Genomic DNA, 20665 nt, shown 5'->3' with positions numbered 1-20665 from the left:
AGATGAAGATTAGACAATATTTAATAAATTCTAAAATTATTTCGTAGATAATTAATTAATAATTCTATGAATAAATAAAGTAAAATGAATGAATATGGAATGCAATCATTAATGCTTATATGAAAATTTGAATAATTTCTTGAAACTGTTCATAAGAACAATGAATTAACAATTCGCAAAAAATAAATAACCTTCCTGATTTTTCGATTTTATGCTCAAATTGCTGATCTAAATGATAGCGTATTATGGGGTGATTCTCGAGAAAAACGTGTGTTTTTAGGGCGAAAGGTTCTATAGTGTTATTATAAAGGAACTATCACTCTTACCTAAGTAGTTTCATTTTTCTAAGGAATGCTGTCTTTAAATCTTTAAATTTCAAGGCCATTGATTTGTCTATATTCTGTTTTTTGATAGATCTTTTTGTTCAAGAGGTATTTTGAAAGTGATAGTATCGAGATATGAGCTTACTGTAGCATGCTATAGTTTTGGAGAGGGACGAGAAACGGAAAATTATTTTAATCTAATCCTGTAACTATTTGTGAAAAGTTCGATCTTGGTTGCTGAAAGTTAGATTTTTAAACAATATGGCAGCTTGTAAACCAGAAGAGTATGGTTTTGATGTGACGTTCATATGGGAAGACGAAAAATCTGAAATACCTCAAACAACAGAAGAAAATTCTGTACAGAACGCCAAAGAAATCAACAGAGACGATATCACTTGTGCAATATGCCTTTTGGTTTTGCGAGAACCAGTACAAGCCGTGAAATGCGGGCATCGATTTTGCGAAAAATGTATTGGGGAATTTCATCTTCAGAAGTAAGTGCGAACAGTAGCCAGTTCACGTCGAAATTTTCTATATTTTTGTTAGTCGTCATTTTCTTGTGTTCTATAAAAAGTTTTCGTTAAGCAAAGAATCTACAGCTCAAATTAATTGCATTGGAGAATTATTTATGTTAATCATTTTATTCTAGTCCGGGAAAATGCCCCAAAGATTGGCAAGAGATTCAAGTGTTTCCTGATGTGGGAAAAAAAAGAGAAATACTCAGTTTGAAGATTCGATGTCCGAATTTTGTTGATGGATGTACGTGGCAAAATGAGCTCAGAGAGAAAGAGGTTTGTAGGCATTATTTCATTTAATATCATCTGTACGCAGAAAGAAGACGTTTTCGAAAGTGGGGATGGCTGTTCTAGAAAAACGCTAAAAAACTACAGCAAATTTCTGATTTTGGGATCTGGCACTATGTTAAAATCATAAGACCCTCCACTTTACTAAATTGGATGCTTTAAGTTATGCTCTCATTAGGACCAATTTATGAAGTGAAACCATATCGCCTTGAAGGGAGGGGGGAATCTACTTGATGATATTTATAATGATTTTGATTTATACAAAAATTTAAAAAGGGGAAGAGCCTAGAGGTAGAGGAGGCTGATCTATATTTGAGGTAGCAACCCCCTTCCATACATAAGCTTTAGGCCAATTTTCTTATTTAGGGAGTCAATTTCTTTTGCAATAGATAATAACAAGCATTTATCATCGTTTTAGGTTCACCTGAAAACTTGTGGATTTGTGACTGTTCCTTGTGAATTAGATTGTGGAGAATTCGTGCTCCGTAAAAACGTAAGAACGATTTGTTATCATTTGTAAGATATCAGAGAGGCCTGGAAAAATACGAGTTAAAGGACCTTAAAAAACCTCGGGTCATAACTCTGGTTTTCTTAACCCGGGTTTTGCAGACCTCGATATGTGAATACAAACCATGAAAACACTCGGGATAACTTTTTGTGAGGCCCTGAAAACCGGAGTTCGGCAAACCCTAGTTACCTATTTTCATAACTTGAGAGAAATGGCGTCATTTTAGAAGATAACTTGATTTATGATAATAGCTCGATTTGTTTGTGGTTACCTTAATCGTTCGAGTTAGTTAACTCGGTTGTTATGAAAATATGAGTTATGAAAATTTGTTTTCTGGAATCTTTTAACCCAGTCTTTTTGGTGTATGTTTTTGAGTTTGTTAACTCGGATTTTCAAGAGGCCCGAAAGAGCTGATGTTGAAAAACTCGAAATATTTTACTAAGAGGGAGTTTTAGTAGTCTATGAATCTGTAAAGGTGCCCTCTTATGCAAATGAAACATTTGCTTCAAAAACGACAGTGGAAATCTCATCTTATGATTCTCAACTTCAGTTGAGTTACAATCTGACAATGTCTGAGTGTGTGTGTCTGTCTGTCTGTCACAAAAACTTTAGGGCAGCCTGGAGACTTCAAAAATGCTTGGATTTGGCTGAAATTTGGCACACTTGTTCCTTGGGTGAATATCTGGGTTTTTTTTCTTCATTTTTTGAAAATTTTGATTTTTGGGGCCTGGGGACGAGTTTTTCGCCAAAACGAGGCTAAAACTTTGGGGCAACCTGGAGACTTCAAAAATTGTTCATTTTGGCTGAAATTTTGCACACTTGTTCCTTGGCTGAATATCTGGGGTTCTACAATTGGGCATATGAATAGTTTGAAGGCACTGAAGTTGAGCCCTGTGCGTTGTGCACGTTCGACTATTCTACAATTATAGACATATTATTTTAGCTTATGGATTCTTCTTTAGATAACAAATCACGTGGATACCGTATGTCCAATGGTCTCCTCTTGTGAATACAAAGACTCAGGATGCTACTTTAAGGTACATTTTTCTTATGTTGAAGCTGCTTTTTTCAATTTCCAAAGGAATGAAATAAAAATTTCCGAATAAATCGAGAGACGAACTAAGCTGGCTAACTACAAAAGACTCTGCAAGGAGTCTTTCGTGGATAAAGTGCTACAGTATCTTTATTTTGTCTTATTTTTCAAAGTAGCTGTACGGCAGCACTATCCAGTTTTTTGTCATCTAAGTAAGTACAGTAAAGTATATAGGTAATAAGCCAGATATATTATTTGAAAAGCTAACGCAGTTTCTAAATTGTTGCGTTTCAGGGCACCAAATTACAACTGGACAATCATATGGCACAATCGGCCAACATGCATTTGTCTCTTGAAATGAAAAGTGAGATTTTCAAAATAAAAAAAGAATTCGATCAAAGGTTGACAGCGAAAGATTTTGAAGCTCAACAAATGAAAAATGAATTTGCTGAACAGTTGAAAATGAGGGATAATGAAATCGGAAAAGTCCGGTTGGATCTTGATCGAGACTTGAAAGCAAAAGACAAATTGATTCATGCATTAGCGGAGCGATTAAAAATTGCAGAAGAGAAATTGAAAGGGGTCGACGAAATGGAAATCAAAGTTCAGATGAACCAAACTGCCATCAAGTCCTTGGAGAAAAAATTGCTGACGAAGTTGAAAACAACCGATAAATCTCTTTTTGATTTGAAAGAAGAATTTATGCTGACTAAGCAGGAAGTTGAAAAAGACAAAGAACGGAATCAAAAAGACGATCTTTTTAAAGGATCGGGTAGAGGTTTAGCTGTAAAAGAGGAATTAAATTTGGCTATCTGCGCACCATCACTATGTAACTATACATGGACCATCGAAAATTTCAAAGAGAAATTTGACGCTGCTACGAAATGGAATGAGTATAATTCACCATATTTTTTACTAAGCATGGTTATAAAGGATGTATTTTCTCCAGGTTTCGCATGACCAATCAAGACAACAAAAACACTTATGTATCAATTTTCTTTAATAATGAGGAGGGTCCTCATGACGATACTTTAGAATGGCCAATGCCTTGGAAATCATTGATTTTCACTTTGATATTTAATGGAGTTGAAATTGCTCAAACTGTGAGAAGAAGTAAAGATGAAGGAGGTAGATGGAAAGATTCATTTGAAAGACCAGTTGGTTACTGTGCTTACCGGCTTGGAAATCCGTCAGCATTTGAGCACGGCTTATTCAAGAACATAACTATGAATGATAGTGTTGCAATAAGATTTGGAATGAATTAATCTTCTAGTCCTTAATTGGTGTAAATGTCGTTATATATTACGTTTTCGTCTTCTTTTTAGAGTAAATGTATGAAGAGTTTATAAAGATTAGAAATACGGGGGCGTTGGAAAATTTTCAAATTTAGTTCGAAAACCTCGAACAAAGACCAAAACAACGTCCAGTCTGTCCAAATCTACTGACAACTGGGCGGCAGATGAAGATTAGACAATATATTGTAAATTCTAAAATTATTCCGTAGATAATTAATTAATAATTCTATGAATAAATAAAGTAAATGAATGAATATGGACCAATTGGAATGCAATCATTAATGCTCATATGAAAAGATTGAATTACAATATTTTATTTGAATAATTTCTTGAAACTGTCACTAAGAACAGTGAATCAACAATTCACAAAAAATGAATAACCTTCCTGATTTTTCGATTTTATGCTCAAATTGCTGATCTAAATGATAGCGTATTATGGGGTGATTCTCGAGAAAAACGTGTGTTTTTAGGGCGAAAGGTTCTATAGTGTTATTATAAAGGAACTATCACTCTTACCTAAGTAGTTTCATTTTTCTAAGGAATGCTGTGTCTTTAAATTTCAAGGCCATTGATTTGTCTATATTCTGTTTTTTGATAGATTTTTTTGTTCAAGAGGTATTTTGAAAGTGATAGTATCGAGATGTGAGCTTACTGTAGCAAGCTATAGTTTTGGAGAGGGAAGAGAAACGGAAAATTCTTTTTAATCTGATCCTATAACTATTTGTGAAAGTTCCATCTTGGTCGCCAAAAGTTAGATTTTTAAAAAATATGGCAGCTTGTAAACCAGAAGAGTATGGTTTTGATGTGACGTTCATCTGGGAAGACGAAAAATCTGAAGTATCTCAAGCAACAGAAGAAAATTCTGTACAGAACGCCAAAGAAATCAATAGAGACGATATCACTTGTGCAATATGTCTTTTGGTTTTGCGAGAACCAGTACAAGCCGTGAAATGCGGGCATCGCTTTTGTGAAAAATGTATTGGGGAATTTCATCTTCAGAAGTAAGTGTGAACAGTAGTCACGTCGAAATTTTCTATACTTTTGTTAGTCGTCATTTTCTTGTGTTCTATAAAAAGTTTTCGTTAAGGAAAGAATCTACTGCACTCAAATTAATTGCCTTGGAGAGTTTTTTATTTGGCACCATTCTTGCAAAAATGCATTATGCGGTGTGCCTGTATAAAAGAAGATCACAGTATAATATTTTCATGATAATCATTTTATTCTAGTCCGGGAAAATGCCCCAAAGATTGGCAAGAGATTCAAGTTTTTCCTGATGTGGGGAAAAAAAGAGAAATACTCAGTCTGAAGATTCGATGTCCGAATTTTGTTGATGGATGTACGTGGCAAAATGAGCTCAGAGAGAAAGAGGTTTGTAGGATTATTTCATTTGATATCATCTGTACGCAGAAAGAAGAAGTTTTCAAAAGTGGGGATGGCTGTTCTAGAATAAATGTTCAAAAACTACAGCAAATTTCTAATTTTAGGATCTGGCACTGTGTTAAAATCATAAAGACCCTCCACTTTACGCAAATTTTTACTTAATTGGATACTTAAGTTAGGCTCTCATTAGGGCCAATTTATGTAGTTCAACCATATCACCTTGGAGGGGGGAGGAATCTACTTGATGATATCATGAACATATAAACGACTGGACATCCATCTCCTTTTTCTTTTTGTAGAAAAGGCTGTTAGCTTCGTTGCCGCCTCGTTAAAAGCATAAAATGAAAAATAGATTTTGATGATATACCGCTTGGGAATACCTTGCTAACAACGTCAAAACTTCGACAAAAGTCTCTGTTGTTCTACTCTTCTCAAGTCGTTTATCTATATCATGATAACAAAGATAACAGAGGCAAAATCATCGTCAGCTTGTCAAAACTCCGACTAATATTTCTAAATTTTGACTTAAAAGTGTCTACTAATAGGAGTGGGCTATACAGGGTCATTTTTATTTTTTTCGTCAAATCATGTCAAACTAAATTTTCTTTAGCTCCGTATGGCATATCTAGGCAGGATCAAAAAGAATTTTTGAGATATTTTAAATATAAAAAATGTGGGAGCCCCTTTTCTGGCCCCCTATTAGACTCATATAAAGTATGACAAAAAAATCCCCAATTTGACCTGGAAACCTTAAAAATCATTCAATTTTGCTGCAATTTGGTAAAAGTCCTCCTTGAATAACAATAAACCAGCCGAGGCTGGAAGGTCAGCCAATAGAGCTTAGCTAGATAGCTTTAATAAGTGGGTTAACAGATGTAAGAGATGACTGAAACAGAGTAGACTAAAAATGTTGAATAATGTACAAAATGTGAAACATTTAATAACTTGATTTAAAATGATTTAAAACAAAGCCTGAGAGCTCCTCCAACCCCCCCCCTCCCCACGAGAAGCTCAAAGTATACTTCTCTTTAGCATTGTAGCACTGTTTCTATGACATCAAACAATTAAGCTATAGCTCATTACTATAAAATAAAAGAGAAACATAGTGTAATTAAAACTTTTTGTTAATTTCATTCCAGCCAGTTATGATACATTTTTTTCTGTTGGATGTACACAATATCCATATCTGACCAAAGTGTTATACTAGAAATAAATAAGAAAATTGCCAAAACGTCAGAACCAAAATAAAGATATCCATCAAATATACATAGAAACTGTACTTTTTGTATTACTTGATAAAACTCCAATAACACTTTAAACTAACAAGCTACAAACTTTAAGTCACAAAGCGCAAACTCCAGAAAAACACAATTTGCATCAAAAACTTTGCAAAACGTATAAAGTTCATATTTATAACATTTCAACAGGAACTGTATTTTGGTAGACTTGGTCAAATTACTGAAACCATTTGTCAGTTGTCTGCAAGGCCAATGAGGTACGTATAAACTGACTGCTATTCAGTCAAAGCCAAAATTTGGCAAGGTCAGAAAAACATAATTTGCATCCAGTGTGCGTAAATAAATTTTGTAGTTTAGTACCGTCAAGTTACACAACATGCACACAACCATCTTGAAGACTTTGCTGGTCGCAAATGATAATCGAAAGCAAAACTTAAGATTCATAACTATGCAGGGAAGCTCATTTTCCCCCATTTTGCTTTAAACTCCCTTTTAATTGGTCTATGAATTTGGGCAATCGCTTTACCGCCTTGGCGGAATAAACACACAACCATAATACATAAATTCAACAGGGCAGCGGAGTAGTAATTAATTTCAACTGGGAGTCCTCTCTTCTGTGCCAAGCACTGGCAGTGTTTTTTAAACTTTAAAACAATGTTAAATGAAGACTAGATGAATCATGATTGTGCAAGTTGTGACGAGAGTGTGCATGTTGTGTAACTTGACGGTATAATTCATTAAATTCTAGAAACCATTTTTCATAACTTTCTGCAGTACACTTTCTGCAAGTCTGATAAGAGATATGTATAAACTGTTATCGCCATTCATTCCATTCCATCATTCAGTAAAAACGTGCGCCAAGGTTAGAAAAGGTTAGAAAAACACAATCTGCCTCCGGAACTGCGTGAAAAATAGTTTGATCAATTTCAACAAGAACTGTATATATTAATATTAATATAATTGATCAAATTCCAAAGACCATTTGTCATAATTTTGCAAGTCCAATAATAGGAGATGTGATGTCATCATTTGGTTCCCGTCTTCTTGACCGACCCTGATTTACATTACGGTCAGCAGGTAGAGTTGGAGAGTTGGAAAACTTTTCCGCTGCTTTGCTGGATTTCCACTGTCGACATCTGCACACTCTCTGTGTTTACAATTTTTCAAATCGAAGTAGCGAGCCGCATGCTAATGGAGAGTAAACCGAAAACCAGTTTATCCACGGTTTCTCAATTTTTTAATTCGGATCAGTCCACACGGATTCCCTTTCAACAAGATGTAGCTGCTTCTTAACAGAAAAATATTTTCGACCGACCGACCGAATGACCCCCACTTTTTAAAGTAGAAATGACGGGAACCAAACATTTTTTTGCGATTCGCTTTATCAAACACGTCCAAGTCCAAAAAAGCACGATTGCATCCAGTCTTTATCAAATTTAGACAGTAGCTGTACTTTTGTAAACTTTATCAAATTCCAATAACATTATAACACCATCAATCCCCCCTAGAGGCAAACAAGAAATATTATGTTTTCATTGCAAAAACTAATAAAAAGCAGCAATAAAAAGTATCAGAAAATTCAACATAAACAAAAACTTGAGCAAACGGCTTTAAACCTTCAAAAAATGTAGAAAAAGAATCCCCTTGATGAAAATCATGTGTTTGATTTACCGAGTTAAAAAAATGAATAACAGAAATTGAAGCTTGCAACAGATTTACACTGGAAATACTTTGGTACAACACTGACTTATCACATCTGACTTATCGCTTGAGCCGCCATCTTGAAACACCACATGATCTGTAAAAACAACGCACGCTAAAAGTACCCAAAAAGTTAACCCGATCGGAAGAAAGTTTAGAAATCAAAGTGAGATCGGGAAATCGGATTTTTTTTTTGCCGTCTTATGGAAGAAGAACCGAATTTTACCTATTTGAATGCTCAGCTTAGGCTGACCAATAATAACATTTTGTCAGTATTATTTAAAAAATTTCATTATCAGACGTTTTAGGGCGTGGCCAAACCTCAAAAATGGCAAAAAGGATTGGGTAGCTCTAGAAAACTTTGGAATGATATTTTTGCCCTAAAGTTTTGCATACCTACCCTCAGTTATCTATCTTGACGAATCCTGAGAATATTTCCCAAAGTCAATTCTTATTTCGTAAGTTATTTCGTAAATAATTGTTTCGATGTCCGTAAAAAAAGGGGAAATATAGACGGGCTAGGGCTCATTCATAAATCGTGTAATTCAATTGAAATTCCCTCTAGAAATTGGTATTCTTGATACAATAACAGTTTTGAAGTCTTTCAGAGTCGAAATTCATGTAAAAGTTTCAATTTTCCGCTTTCAGATCCCTTTTTACGTCTTCTGAACTTCACTGAGGTAGTGCTAAATTAAGGAAAGTGTTTTTATCACATAGAGCAAATTGTCGGCAGTTCTACGAGAATTTACATTATTTCAGATATAGAAGAAGTGCTTACAATTCACAAACATAAATTTTGATGGATTTTCTGTTGTTCAAGATCATAGAAATAAAAGGTTGTCAAGTTTTCATATATTTAGGACGAGAAGTCACTCCCTCTAGGTAGGAAAAATAAAAATTTTAAGATTTCACAATTTACACTGACAAATCTTCACCTGAAGAGGTAATGTGCCAAATTTAAGCAGGAAAGAATGTTTTCTCGCCTTTATAGTCAAGCTTCCTCTTTTTTGCCTGCGTAAAGCCTTTGGGCTACGCCCAAAATGTCAAAAATTATATTTCTCGAATAAATGTTTTGATATACTTTATTTCTGTCCCTGAGAAGTGAATGTGCCAAATTTGAGCGGAATTCAATCACTGTGTGTCTCATTTCCAACATAATTTGGGTAGTTGGGTAGATGGAAAAAGATTGATTTGAGGGCACAAACCTCAGTCTACAAAAAGGCTTCCCACATTTTTTTTCTTCATTTTTGTTCAAAAATTCTATTTGATCCTGTCTACACTTATAATTTAGACCTTAAAAAATTTAGTTTGAAATTTTTTGAAAAATCACCCTGTATAGCCCACTCCTACTAATAATTTTAGAGAGTGTTACATTCTAATTTCGATTTTCTTATGAAACAGGCTCTCGACTTTGGCAAGCTATTTTTTTCAAGTCATAAAAAAAATTATTTGAGTGACAAAAGGGATTCAAAAGTATACACGCAGTTGAATTTCTGCATTTTAGGGTTGAAAATGTCAATAAAATATATTGCAAACTTATAATTCAAAGAAATCAAATTATGACGGAATATTGTCGGATTTTTTCATACCAATTTTGAAATACAGGCGGCAACGAAGCTCGCTTCAAAGAGACAATAAAAGATAGACGTCCAGTTGTTTATATGTTCATGATGATATTCATAATGATTTTGATTTATAATAAAATTTTAGAAAGGGGAAGAGTCTAAAGGTAGAGGAGGTTGATCTATAACTGAGGTAGTAACCCCCTTCCGTACTCAGGCTATAAGCCAATTTTCTTATTTAGGGAGTCAATTTCTTTTGCAATAGATAATAACAAGCATTTATCATCGTTTTAGGTTCACCTGAAAACTTGCGGTTTTGTGACCGTTCCTTGTGAATTAGATTGTGGAGAATTCGTGCTCCGTAAAAACGTAAGAACGATTTGTTATCATTTGTAAGATATCAGAGAGACCCGGAAAACACGAGTTAAAGGACCTTAAAAAAACGTTATGGCGTCATTACGTTTTCTTAACTCGGGTTCTTCAGACCTTGATATGTGAATACAAACCATGAAAACACTCGGGATAACTTTTTGTGAAGCCCTGAAAACCAGAGTTCGCCAAACCCTAGTCATTTGTGACGTCATAACTTGAGAGAAATGACGTCATTTTAGAACATAACTTGATTTATGATAATAACTCGATTTGTTTGTGGTTACCTTAATCGTTCGAGTTAGTTAACTCGGTTGTTATGAAAGAATGAGTTATGAAAATTTGTTTTCCGGAATCTTTTAACCCAGTCTTTTTGGTGTATGTTTTTTTGAGTTTGTTAACTCGGATTTTCAAGAGGCCCGAAAGAACTGATGTTGAAAAACTTGAAATATCTTACTAAGAGGGAGTTTTACTACGAATCTTTAAAGGTGACCTCTTATGCAAATGTTCAAAAACGACAGTGGAAATCTCATCTTATGATTCTCAACTTCAGTTGAGCTACAATCTGACAATGTCTGTGTGTGTCTGTCTGTCTGTCACAAAAACTTTAGGGCAGCCTTGAGACTCAAAAATGCTTGGATTTAGCTGAAATTTGGCACACTTGTTCCTTGGGTGAATATCTGGGGTACTTTTTTCATTTTTTGAAAATTTTGATTTTTGGGGCCTGGGGATGAGTTTTTCGCCAAAACGAGGCTAAAACTTTGAGGCAGCCTGGAGACTTCAAAAATTGTTCATTTTGACTGAAATTTTGCACACTTGTTCCTTGGCTGAATATCTGGGGTTCTACAATTGGGCCTATGAAGGCACTGAAGTTGAGCCCAGTGCGCGTGTTCGACTATTCTACAATTGTAGACATATTATTTTAGCTTATGGGTTCTTCTTTAGATAACAAATCACGTGGATACCGTATGTCCAATGGTCTCCTCTTGTGAATACAAAGACTTAGGATGCTACTTTAAGGTACATTTTTCTTATGTTGAAGCTGCTTTTTTCAATTTCCAAAGGAATGAAATAAAAATTTCCGAATAAATCGAGAGACGAACTAAGCTGGCTAACTAAAAAAGACTCTGCAAGGAGTCTTTCGTGGATAAAGTGCTACAGTATCTTTATTTTGTCTTATTTTTCAAAGTAGCTGTACGGCAGCACTGTCCGGATTTTTGTCATCTAAGTAAGTACAGTAAAGTATAATAGGTAATAAGCCAGATATATTATTTGAAAAGCTAACGCAGTTTCTAAATTGTTGGGTTTCAGGGCACCAAATTACAACTGGACAATCATATGGCACAATCGGCCAACATGCATTTGTCTCTTGAAATGAAAAGTGAGATTTTCAAAATAAAAAAAGAATTCGATCAAAAGTTGACAGCGAAAGATCTCGAAGCTCAAGAAATGAAAAATAAATTTGCTGAACAGTTGAAAATGAGGGATAACGAAATCGGAAAAGTCCGGTTGGATCTTGATGGAGACTTGAAAGCAAAAGACAAAATGATTCGAGCATTAGCGGAGCGGTTAAAAATTGCAGAAGAGAAATTGAAAGGGGTCGACGCAATGGAAATTAAAGTTCAGATGAACCAAACCACCATCAAGTCGTTGGAGAAAAAAATGCTGACGAAGTTGAAGGCAACCGATAAATCTATTTTTGATTTGAAAGAAGAATTTATGCTGACTAAGCAGGAAGTTGAAAAAGTCAAAGAACGGAATCAAAAAGACGATCTTATTAAAGCATCGGGTAGAGCTGTAAAAGAGGAATTAAATTTGGCTATCTGCGCACCATCACTATGTAACTATACATGGACTATCGAAAAATTCAAAGAGAAATTTGACGCTGCTATGAAATGGAGATATGATGATTCACCATATTTTTTTACTAAGCATGGTTATAAAGGATGTATTTTCTCTGGGTTTCGCGAGACCAATCTAGTCAACAAAAACACTTATGTGTCAGTTTTCTTTAAGAATGAGGTGGGACGTCATGACGATACTTTGGATTGGCCAATGCCTTGGAAATCATTGATTTTTACTCTAATCTTTAATGGAGTTGAAATTGCTCAAACTGTGACAAGAAGTACAGATGAAGGAGGTAGATGGAAAGATTCATTTAAAAGACCACTTGCGTGTACATCTTTCTATGTGGGAAACCCGTCAGCATTTGAACATGGCTTATTCAAGGACATAACTATGAATGATAGTGTTGCAATAAGATTTGAAATGAATTGATCTTATACTCAGTAAATGGTGTAAACTACATTTGAAACAGACTATCCATTTCGAAGAAATTGTATTTATGGGTGGAGCCTTGGATTAGTCGATCGAATTATTTATCGTATTTAATCAACTTTTTAATTTAAGACCTCCATTTAAACCTAAATGATCGATGGTAATTACAGTAATTACTTAACCTCACTCTTAGATTGACTTCGCCTTTGGATATTTTGGACGTATGTTTTCGTCTTCTTTTTAGAGTAAGTGAAGAGTTTATAAAGATTAAAAATACTCTTTGGTTCCAAAAAATTTTCGAAAATTAACAATCAGGGGTGGTTATTTGGAACCTAAGACCATTTTCAGAAACGAAACGGTTCCGAAACAAGTGTGGACGTAAAAATTCGAAACGTCAAAAAAGAAGACGTTACAAAGCAAAACAGATGGAAACGGTTTCGCTCCACTATTTTCATCGGAACGGAACTGCTCCATTTTCTTGCTCCGAAACGTTCTGAAACTAATATGAACACTCTCGATCTGTAACGAAAATCACAACGGAGCGAAACGGAACCGTAACGTTTGAACATGGTCTAAGAGTACACCTTTTACATCTGTGAAGCAAAGAATATCACCCAACTTGAAAGACCTTCCACGGAGGTCCTATGAATTAACCGATGTTTGTCCATTCGTCTGTTGTTACCAGCTTTTCTCTTGGGATTTGCTCATCAGTTTTATCTAAGTTTTTGCACAATGATACAAAATTGCAATGCCCACAAAGTGACTGAGCCCCGAAAAAATTTTTTGGCCGTAAAAATCGGGGTTTTCTTTTTTGGGGAAATTCCCTTTTGTCATTTTTAGGGAAAATGAGCATTTCTCGTGATTGGATTGGTATTTTGTCTAATTTTTTTTAGTTTGTATTCTCTCTATTGTACTGACTTTGTAACAACTTTTTTTTGGTAAAATTATATAAAATCATTATTTACAAAATATATCAAAGCTAACTAGTTTACTTGACGTCGATTTGTTTTGTATTAAATTGTAGCTCTTCTACTTTTTATCCAAATTTTCGTGCTGCATAACATTACACAGAAATGAATTTTCACGACTACAGCATTTTCTACACCAGATCAAAGTTCTCCAAAGCAAATTGTTTCGACTTCTAAAAATTCTGTGGAAAAGATGTGTTCTCAATTGGAAAGTCGAATAAGCAAGCTATAGCTGTAAAAATAACACGAGCTGCCAATTAGTTTATTAGCTGCTTTTCTTTTAAGGGAGAATGTTCTCCTTAAAGCTATACTTTGAGATAACATTCGATCTGAAAACAAATTTCCAAAATTATTGACATTGAATTATAAAGATTTTCTAGGGAAACATAAACTATGAGACTGTCCAACGATGTAAAAATGATAGATAACCAACTTGCCTTGATTCTCAAAAAACATCCGTGTTACGGTTGTAAAAATATTAATGACATTTTGCATCGTAAAAAGTGCAATTAAATAAAAACTTGCTTCATTTGCAACCTTCTATTGGACAGAATCGATCACGTGATGTATATTTTTCCAAAATTTGGGTTAGAAAAAGTGTATTTTCCTATAGGCAGCCTCACAGAAAAAATTTTTTAATTAGATATTATTGTTCTATAAACATTCATCTGTTTATTTTGTATCATGCAACCTTCATGCACTTTTCATACGTTAGATATCGCATTTCAAATCACACATATATTTTTCAGATAACAGCATTTTATGAGCGTTTATTTATCCAGATGAAGATTAAGTGGTATCAGGCCGATCCGTAGTCAATTTGTCTAAAGATTGGTACCTTTATCTTTTGAAAAAAAATCCAAAATTTGCAGTAAATAACAATTCAATTTTCTATCAATTCACTGGATGTCAAAAAGTGTGTCAAAATCTAGCTAAAAGCATAACACGCACTATAGGAAAACAATGATTGTTCTCTTGGGAGAAGTGCCTTCTAGAGGTAGTTGGTTATCTATTATTTTTACATCGTTGGACTGTCTTTGTGCAAAATTTCAAGTTGTATTTCAATGTGGTGATTGAGATGTGAAAGGATTTCTAACGCCATACCTCAATTAAAATCTTAAAAAATTCCTTCCTGCTTCAGAAAGTCCTTATAATTACCACTATATCCCTTCAGTTGAAATAAAAAGCTTTATTTAGTTTTGGTTGTTTCGAAGTATTGCTTTAAGAAGAACCATTTCCCTTTAAAGATGGTAGACGGGTAATCATTGTTGGTTAAGCCAGCAAACCAACGTGTCTCTTTGTATACTTTTTTATAATCGCTCTTTTACAAGTTGTCTTCAGTTAGAATCTCCACACGCTCGTTACCTTCAGGTACTATAACAAAGGAAGAAATTTCCATTACGACCGGAAGAAAAGAGTACTATGGAATTAGAAATTAATTTGTTTGGGTTCAGATCGGGGGAGGGTTCAGTTTAGATAAACGGCAGGTACAAAATGCATAAAACATAATGCATATTGCATAATGCATAATAGTATTGTGTAATTTACAGAACGATTTTATATTTTCTAAAACTCTCCTTTGTAGAGGCTAAAGCTGGGAGCAAACCGTCAAACCTCTTAAGTCTTAAGTAAACATTCCAATCAGAGGGATTTCCCCAGACATGATATTTACTTTTCGAATCCGAACGAAAAAGAAAACATTCGAATCATAACAACAAAGGGTTTTCCGTCAGCATAGATAATATAAGAAGATGCAACAGATCAGAAAGGTTTCCCCCTTCTTCTTTCTCAAAAAAGGTAAATGCATAAACATTCGAATGTAAAAAGATTCGAAGTCTATTTTCTTTGATCTAGCTTTCGCATGTAGCTCTTTAATTTATATTGGCTGGATATTAGCTTATCTAACAAAAAGTATTCACATGGTTAATGCTTTTTAAGAGGAAAAAATAAAGATCTTGCTATAAAAGTAATATACGGAGGAGATATTTTCGTGTTTTTTCTACACTATATTACGTTCTGTAAAATACAACTATGAAAATCAAAATGGCGGCAAGCATTTTCAGTGGACCATGGATTTTCTTCATCTTCCAAAATTCAAATTTACAGCTTTCTACTTTTTATTTTCTGGCAGAAAGTGGTTATTTGTTTTGTTGAAAGTATTATCTTTCAAATTCTCCTTATTATAGCCTCTAAAATTGACATTTTTCAGATATTATGCATTATGCATTATGCAATATGCATTATGTTTTATGCATTTTGGACCTGCCGTTTAGATAAATCCCCAGACGAGGGGGTACTAGGGCTGTGAGCTGACGGGCGAGGGTGCCGCCCGACTTTCGACCCTTGGACTCTTGCCGGGACTAAAAGAGAGAAAACAAAGGAAAATTTTGTGAATTTTACCACCCTTATTGGACAAATTTGACCAATTTTAACCAAATTTCTATTTTTCCGGGGGGGGTAAAAAGTTGAAGTTTTCCTATTTCTCCGCCCCTTAGTGGGACTAAAATTTGATTTTCTGATTCTTCCGACCCTTAGCGGGACTTTGGAAATCCACAAAAGGTACCCTTAAGGGCGACACATACCGTACCCTCCATTTCGCCTAAGTACCCTCTCCTCCCTGGGAGATAAATCGCTATGGCAGGTATTGCTATTGATATGGATGTGACATCAAATGCATGTTTTTGCTCTACAAAAACAACACGAGGTTTCGAAGACTTCAATATTTAAGAACATTCATTAAACATTGCAAGGGTATTCAGGTATTCATATCTTGGCTCTCTATAGATCATCTATTATTGTAAGTTTCCTTTTTCTTTCCAGAGTGGTTGGAAACTATCATACTCACCGCAATATCGACATGTGTAAGGACAAAATTTCTTCATTGTTTCTTTATTGGCTTCATCACCACAGAAGTTTGGGAAGAATGGGCACAAGCGACCATCTCGACAACCTGTCGTTTGCAAACAAACAAGAAGGTGAATGAAAACATTTTTCTTTGCATACATATATTCTTGCAACTCATCAGGCTTGACGCAAGAGTTTATGTGGCACTTAGATGCAGAAATTTTCATTCCGACACGCTAAAGCTCTGAAGGTCGGGAAAATTTACAACATCTGGAAGGTTTACTTTACGGAATTTTTAAAGACCGCGTCAATGATTTTGCAGAGGGAGGCACAGATTAGAAAGCCCGAAGGGCTAGATGTCGTGCTTTGGATGAAAAGTGTGCCGTGGTTAGGTAGGAAATTCTACCTAGGTAACGTGACATTATAATAGAATTTCAGTGCTTGACCAATCAGAAGCTTAGAGGATTTCCAGAAACAATAGAAACAATATTTCTTGCGATATTCACTTTTTTTGCCTGCGATAGCTTAAAGCACGACATCTAGCCATTCGGGCTTTATAAATCTGTGTGGGAGGCCTGACAACCCAGCCCTCGTTTTCGGGGATTGGCGGGTCCAACCGAAAGATTTTTATTTTTATGCGCAAGGGTAGTTGAACCCGACTGGGGAGGCGGCAAATCAAAGGCCGACTATCATTCATCTCTGATAGGAAATTGTCCCGCTCCTTTACGGCTTTAGCCTGGGCGGCCGCCAATCCGCCATCTGAATATCAGATAACGCAAGAGTTTGGTATAATTTGCTTTTCTAAAAAGTTTTTATTTTTGTGCCAATGATGCTTTCACAAAAAGAACAAGAAGCATTATGGGAAATTAATAGGATCGAAATTGATATTGCTGACTTACCATTAAAACAGCCTTTATTTCGAGGACCTAAGGCTTGTATTTTGTTACCAGGACAACACCCGAACTTGGATTCCATGCAAGCAGCTGGCAAGGCTTTCACGTCTAATGAATAGAAAAAAGACAAAAGACAAATATAGTAAGTTTCAAAAATTTGATGATTCGGCAAATTTCTTTTGCTTGAAATCTAGTTTTTGTTTGGACGATATCAGAAAAATTAGGCTATTCCAGAAAATAATTGTACCCCTATTGAGGAGAACCCCATGGACTTATTTTTCAATTTTTAGGAGCCCCATAATTTTTTTCTCATTCTTGGACCACCATGAATTGTTTTCCTCCTTTTATTGACCACCCTGGATTTTCAACCTCATGTTACTAAACAACCTGAATTTTCAACCTCAATTTATTGACCATCGTAAATTTTTACACGAAAAAGCGAAAAACCTGACCCCCTGGAATTTTTACTTTCCATATTACCCTGTACGCCACACCTCCTCAACATAGGGGTACGGACTATTTCCCGAATAAGGCTTACCACACATGTCGCACGTTGCTCTACAGAACCGTTTCATTAAATTGATGTGTTTGGTACATGCCCCGTGTTCTTTCCATTGTTTACACAATCCCAACTCACTCTCCTTCTTGTTGTCATAACAACGGACGGCTGAAATAAACAGAATAAACAGAATGAAAAGTGCTCTTATCATCAGTATTTCGAACTCATACCACTATGTTGGCTTTTATATCAAATTGTGGGACACAAAAGGCGTAAAAAAACCTTTCTTCTTTCGTTGATTCTAATCTTAAATTCTACATCTATAACTATAAGTCTCTTTGTGACCTCATCCTGCTTTTTTTTGGCCTTCTATTACAAATCACTGGACCAAAAAAGGTGTGGAGCCTTTCTTCTTTTGTTGATTATAATCTTAAACTATTCATATATGAGCTTGGTAACTCATCGCTTAGTAATACGATGCAACCAATGTGTTGACTACACTTTCAGGAGATCATCCCTTGATTATTATCTATGTTCAATGTAAACAGTATTTTAAATACTTATTTGGCTTTTCATTATAATCCTTTTTGATGACATTTCACATCATAAAAAGAGCATCAAGAAACATCAAGTTCCATACTTTTCTTAAGACTTTCTTTCAAAAGGTAAAATCAATGATTCATTTGTTAAGTTAAACGGGGAGTTTTAACCCGAAAGATGATGACTAGCCAAGCTAACTAACGATAAATAATATGAGGCAAATTCTAACTTAAAGTTGTTTGGCTTGGCTCAACTGATAAAGATTTAATCAATTTTTTTCACATAAAAGGGCAGTGTAGGGCACGTCAAAGACTAAAGCGTGACAATTGAATTTAATTTCTAACCTCCGGTTTTGCAAGCACCGAAATGATCTACCATTATGTAATCGCCTCTCTTGCATTCATCTTGTTTTAATTTACACAAATTAGGGTAAGTGCGACCACTCTTCGTACAAACTGGTCCAGTTTTCTCTGATTTATCACAGTTGTGGTTGCACTTGCAAATAGGTTGATTATTGATAATGACGCAACGTTGACCGAAAGGACATTTATAGTTGTAGCAAGGCGAATCTTCGTTTTTCTCCACTGGTATCCATTGACAACAAATTTCTGAAGCCAGTAATATAAATGTCAATATCTTATACATATTTTTGATTCTTTTATATCTGAAATGTTGAGATGAATTTTTTATGATAATACTCGGACTCGGTACTCATATATACCAGGTTTCTCTGGGACAAGCTGGAGTTTTTACAAGCTCTTATTTGATTTGGTTGGTCGTTAAGATGTAATAAAAGAATCTTATTACTTTTTCTAAAGAACGCGTCATCTCTATCACTTTAAATGACCAATTAGTGAAGTATCTTGTAAAAACTCCAGCTCATCCCGTTTCTCTGTGAACCAAGTTCAGCAAGAAACTCTCATAAACGACGCTCTATTACACTTTTTCCTTGAAAATCCAATGCCCTTTGAAAATCCAATGCCCCTTGAAAATCTAATACCCCTTGAAAATCGAATTAGAGTGCGTCAATTGTAGTTGGTATTAACTTTTCTTGACAGTGAACAGTGAAGCGATGGCTACTCGAGAATATACAAAAATGTAAACAATATAGAAAATGCCTGTGTTTAAAAGAGAAAATTTAAAGTGTTTCTCTGTGGTTCTCACTTAATGTTTTTTTCCACTTGAAAAAAAGTCAATGAAGGTCAATGATTCTAAAGGTGAAATTTATTAGCCAAGCTCTCGTTTCTACACACGGATAATAATTGCTTAAAGCAAATAAGTCTACATTTGTGTTATGCAGGATTAAATTTTGCACGCTTGTCCCAAAGGGTTGGATAATGTCGGCTATGTGCGGAGTAGACTAATCAACATCCAACGAAAAAGTCCATAGAAAATTTGCAAACGAGTTTTTTTTCCTAAAAGAGTTTACAGTCGATAGAGTTTGATATTTTCTTCGAAACTCTACCACTGATTTTTTTTCAAAAAAAACAGTATAATATAACGGCATAACGGCTACAAACTCTGCGCGTAACGTAACTGTAATGGACGCTAACATCGTCTATGTGCGGACTCGACCTCCGAAAACCGACCCTCGAAAAGGTTGAGAAACCCTCGTCCAAAGCAAGCCTTTCGAACTCAACGAAATACTTTTTCTTATGATATTTCTGTCTGTAAAACGTTAATCTTTCTAATTTTATCGGCGAACTTCATTTTTCACTCATCAGAGCCCATCATGTCCGTCATCCAGAAAAATGTTCTGACTGCAATGTTGAATCTATCATAATCGATAAAAAGTTTAACCCATAAACAAACGAGATTACGAATATTTCGACTGACTGTGATTTTTAATGAGTTGAGAGGAGTCTAAAAAAACAAACTAGTTTTATTTTTATTCAACACTTAATTTGTCGTCAAACCCTAATAAAACTCTCTACGATGGTGCAGCATCTTTTCTGAGATACATATTTGCAGAAAAATCATCTCTCCCCCAAAGTGTTAAAACCTTTATTAGCATGCGAATGGTATTATAATCTCTCACTTGTAGAATACGCTTTATATATTAAGAACCAGAAGAGTCTCCTTTTAAAAACTCTCAGAATGTAACATGTTTCCTGAGGCTGAAATGTTCAAAAGTTGTTTCATTACAAAATGCTTTTAATATCTTTGCCATTTGGTTTTCCTTCTTTTATGTTTCACAAGTTATGACCTAAATCGAGCTTCATATGCGCTTCTAAAATTGTTCTTAGAGAAAATTTACGTCTACCAAAAGAAGGCAGGGATTTCAATTTCTAATACTTTGTATGTACTTGACCAGACTCTAAGTGTCTCTCTTGTTTCTATAGACAACCTCTTAAAAGCAAATGTAACATCTAGTTTTTCTTTGTTATAAGAACCCCTTAGTGCTTTTTTGAAGGGAGACGTTCGTGCCTATT

General features: G+C 35.0%; 3 protein-coding genes across 4 annotated transcripts; 2 read left to right on the top strand and 1 right to left on the bottom strand.

The window, feature by feature from the left end:
• Positions 1–309: 309 nt before the first annotated feature.
• LOC136823879 (TNF receptor-associated factor 3-like) lies at positions 310–4084 on the top strand. Of its 2 annotated transcripts, XM_067080035.1 has the most exons (5): positions 310–817; positions 973–1114; positions 1545–1619; positions 2597–2671; positions 2962–4084. In XM_067080035.1, the coding sequence occupies exons 1-5, from the start codon at positions 585–587 to the stop codon at positions 3625–3627; spliced, it is 1191 nt and encodes a 396-aa protein (XP_066936136.1). In that variant the 5' UTR covers positions 310–584; the 3' UTR covers positions 3628–4084. The 2 variants fall into 2 exon arrangements, with proteins under 2 accessions (XP_066936136.1, XP_066936137.1); XM_067080036.1 differs by lacking the exon at positions 2597–2671.
• A 3175-nt stretch (positions 4085–7259) lies between these two features.
• Positions 7260–12802, top strand: LOC136823905 (TNF receptor-associated factor 3-like). The gene is made up of 4 exons (XM_067080061.1): positions 7260–7307; positions 10138–10212; positions 11158–11232; positions 11524–12802. The coding sequence occupies exons 1-4, from the start codon at positions 7260–7262 to the stop codon at positions 12487–12489; spliced, it is 1164 nt and encodes a 387-aa protein (XP_066936162.1). The 3' UTR covers positions 12490–12802.
• Positions 12803–13710: 908 nt separating this feature from the next.
• On the bottom strand, positions 13711–18893 carry LOC136823999 (tomoregulin-2-like). Its single transcript, XM_067080157.1, has 5 exons — positions 18578–18893; positions 17733–17861; positions 17201–17302; positions 16303–16407; positions 13711–14831 (listed from the first exon to the last, which is right to left on the bottom strand). Exons 1-5 carry the CDS (start codon positions 18876–18878, stop codon positions 14782–14784), a joined length of 687 nt encoding a protein of 228 aa, XP_066936258.1. The 5' UTR covers positions 18879–18893; the 3' UTR covers positions 13711–14781.
• Between the last annotated feature and the right edge of the window lie 1772 nt (positions 18894–20665).

Source organism: Clytia hemisphaerica, unplaced genomic scaffold, assembly GCF_902728285.1.
Source record: "Clytia hemisphaerica strain Z4C2 unplaced genomic scaffold, Clytia hemisphaerica genome assembly, whole genome shotgun sequence".
NCBI classification, from domain to species: domain Eukaryota; kingdom Metazoa; phylum Cnidaria; class Hydrozoa; order Leptothecata; family Clytiidae; genus Clytia; species Clytia hemisphaerica.
Note: the sequence above shows the minus strand (reverse complement) of the source record. Positions and strands in the feature narration are given on the sequence as shown.

Excerpts from the sequence above, each read along its gene's own strand:
- LOC136823879 (XM_067080035.1), top strand. The coding sequence starts at position 585 with ATGGCAGCTTGTAAACCAGAAGAGTATGGTTTTGATGTGACGTTCATA. Across the intron at positions 1,115-1,544 it reads ATGAGCTCAGAGAGAAAGAG|GTTCACCTGAAAACTTGTGG; the intron begins GTTTGTAGGCAT and ends TCATCGTTTTAG. Across the intron at positions 1,620-2,596 it reads AATTCGTGCTCCGTAAAAAC|ATAACAAATCACGTGGATAC; the intron begins GTAAGAACGATT and ends ATTCTTCTTTAG.
- LOC136823905 (XM_067080061.1), top strand. The coding sequence starts at position 7,260 with ATGATTGTGCAAGTTGTGACGAGAGTGTGCATGTTGTGTAACTTGACG. Across the intron at positions 7,308-10,137 it reads GCATGTTGTGTAACTTGACG|GTTCACCTGAAAACTTGCGG; the intron begins GTATAATTCATT and ends TCATCGTTTTAG. Across the intron at positions 11,233-11,523 it reads ACTTAGGATGCTACTTTAAG|GGCACCAAATTACAACTGGA; the intron begins GTACATTTTTCT and ends GTTGGGTTTCAG.
- LOC136823999 (XM_067080157.1), bottom strand. The coding sequence starts at position 18,878 with ATGTATAAGATATTGACATTTATATTACTGGCTTCAGAAATTTGTTGT. Across the intron at positions 17,862-18,577 it reads CGGTGCTTGCAAAACCGGAG|CCGTCCGTTGTTATGACAAC; the intron begins GTTAGAAATTAA and ends TGTTTATTTCAG. Across the intron at positions 17,303-17,732 it reads AGCAACGTGCGACATGTGTG|ACGTGAAAGCCTTGCCAGCT; the intron begins GTAAGCCTTATT and ends TCTATTCATTAG.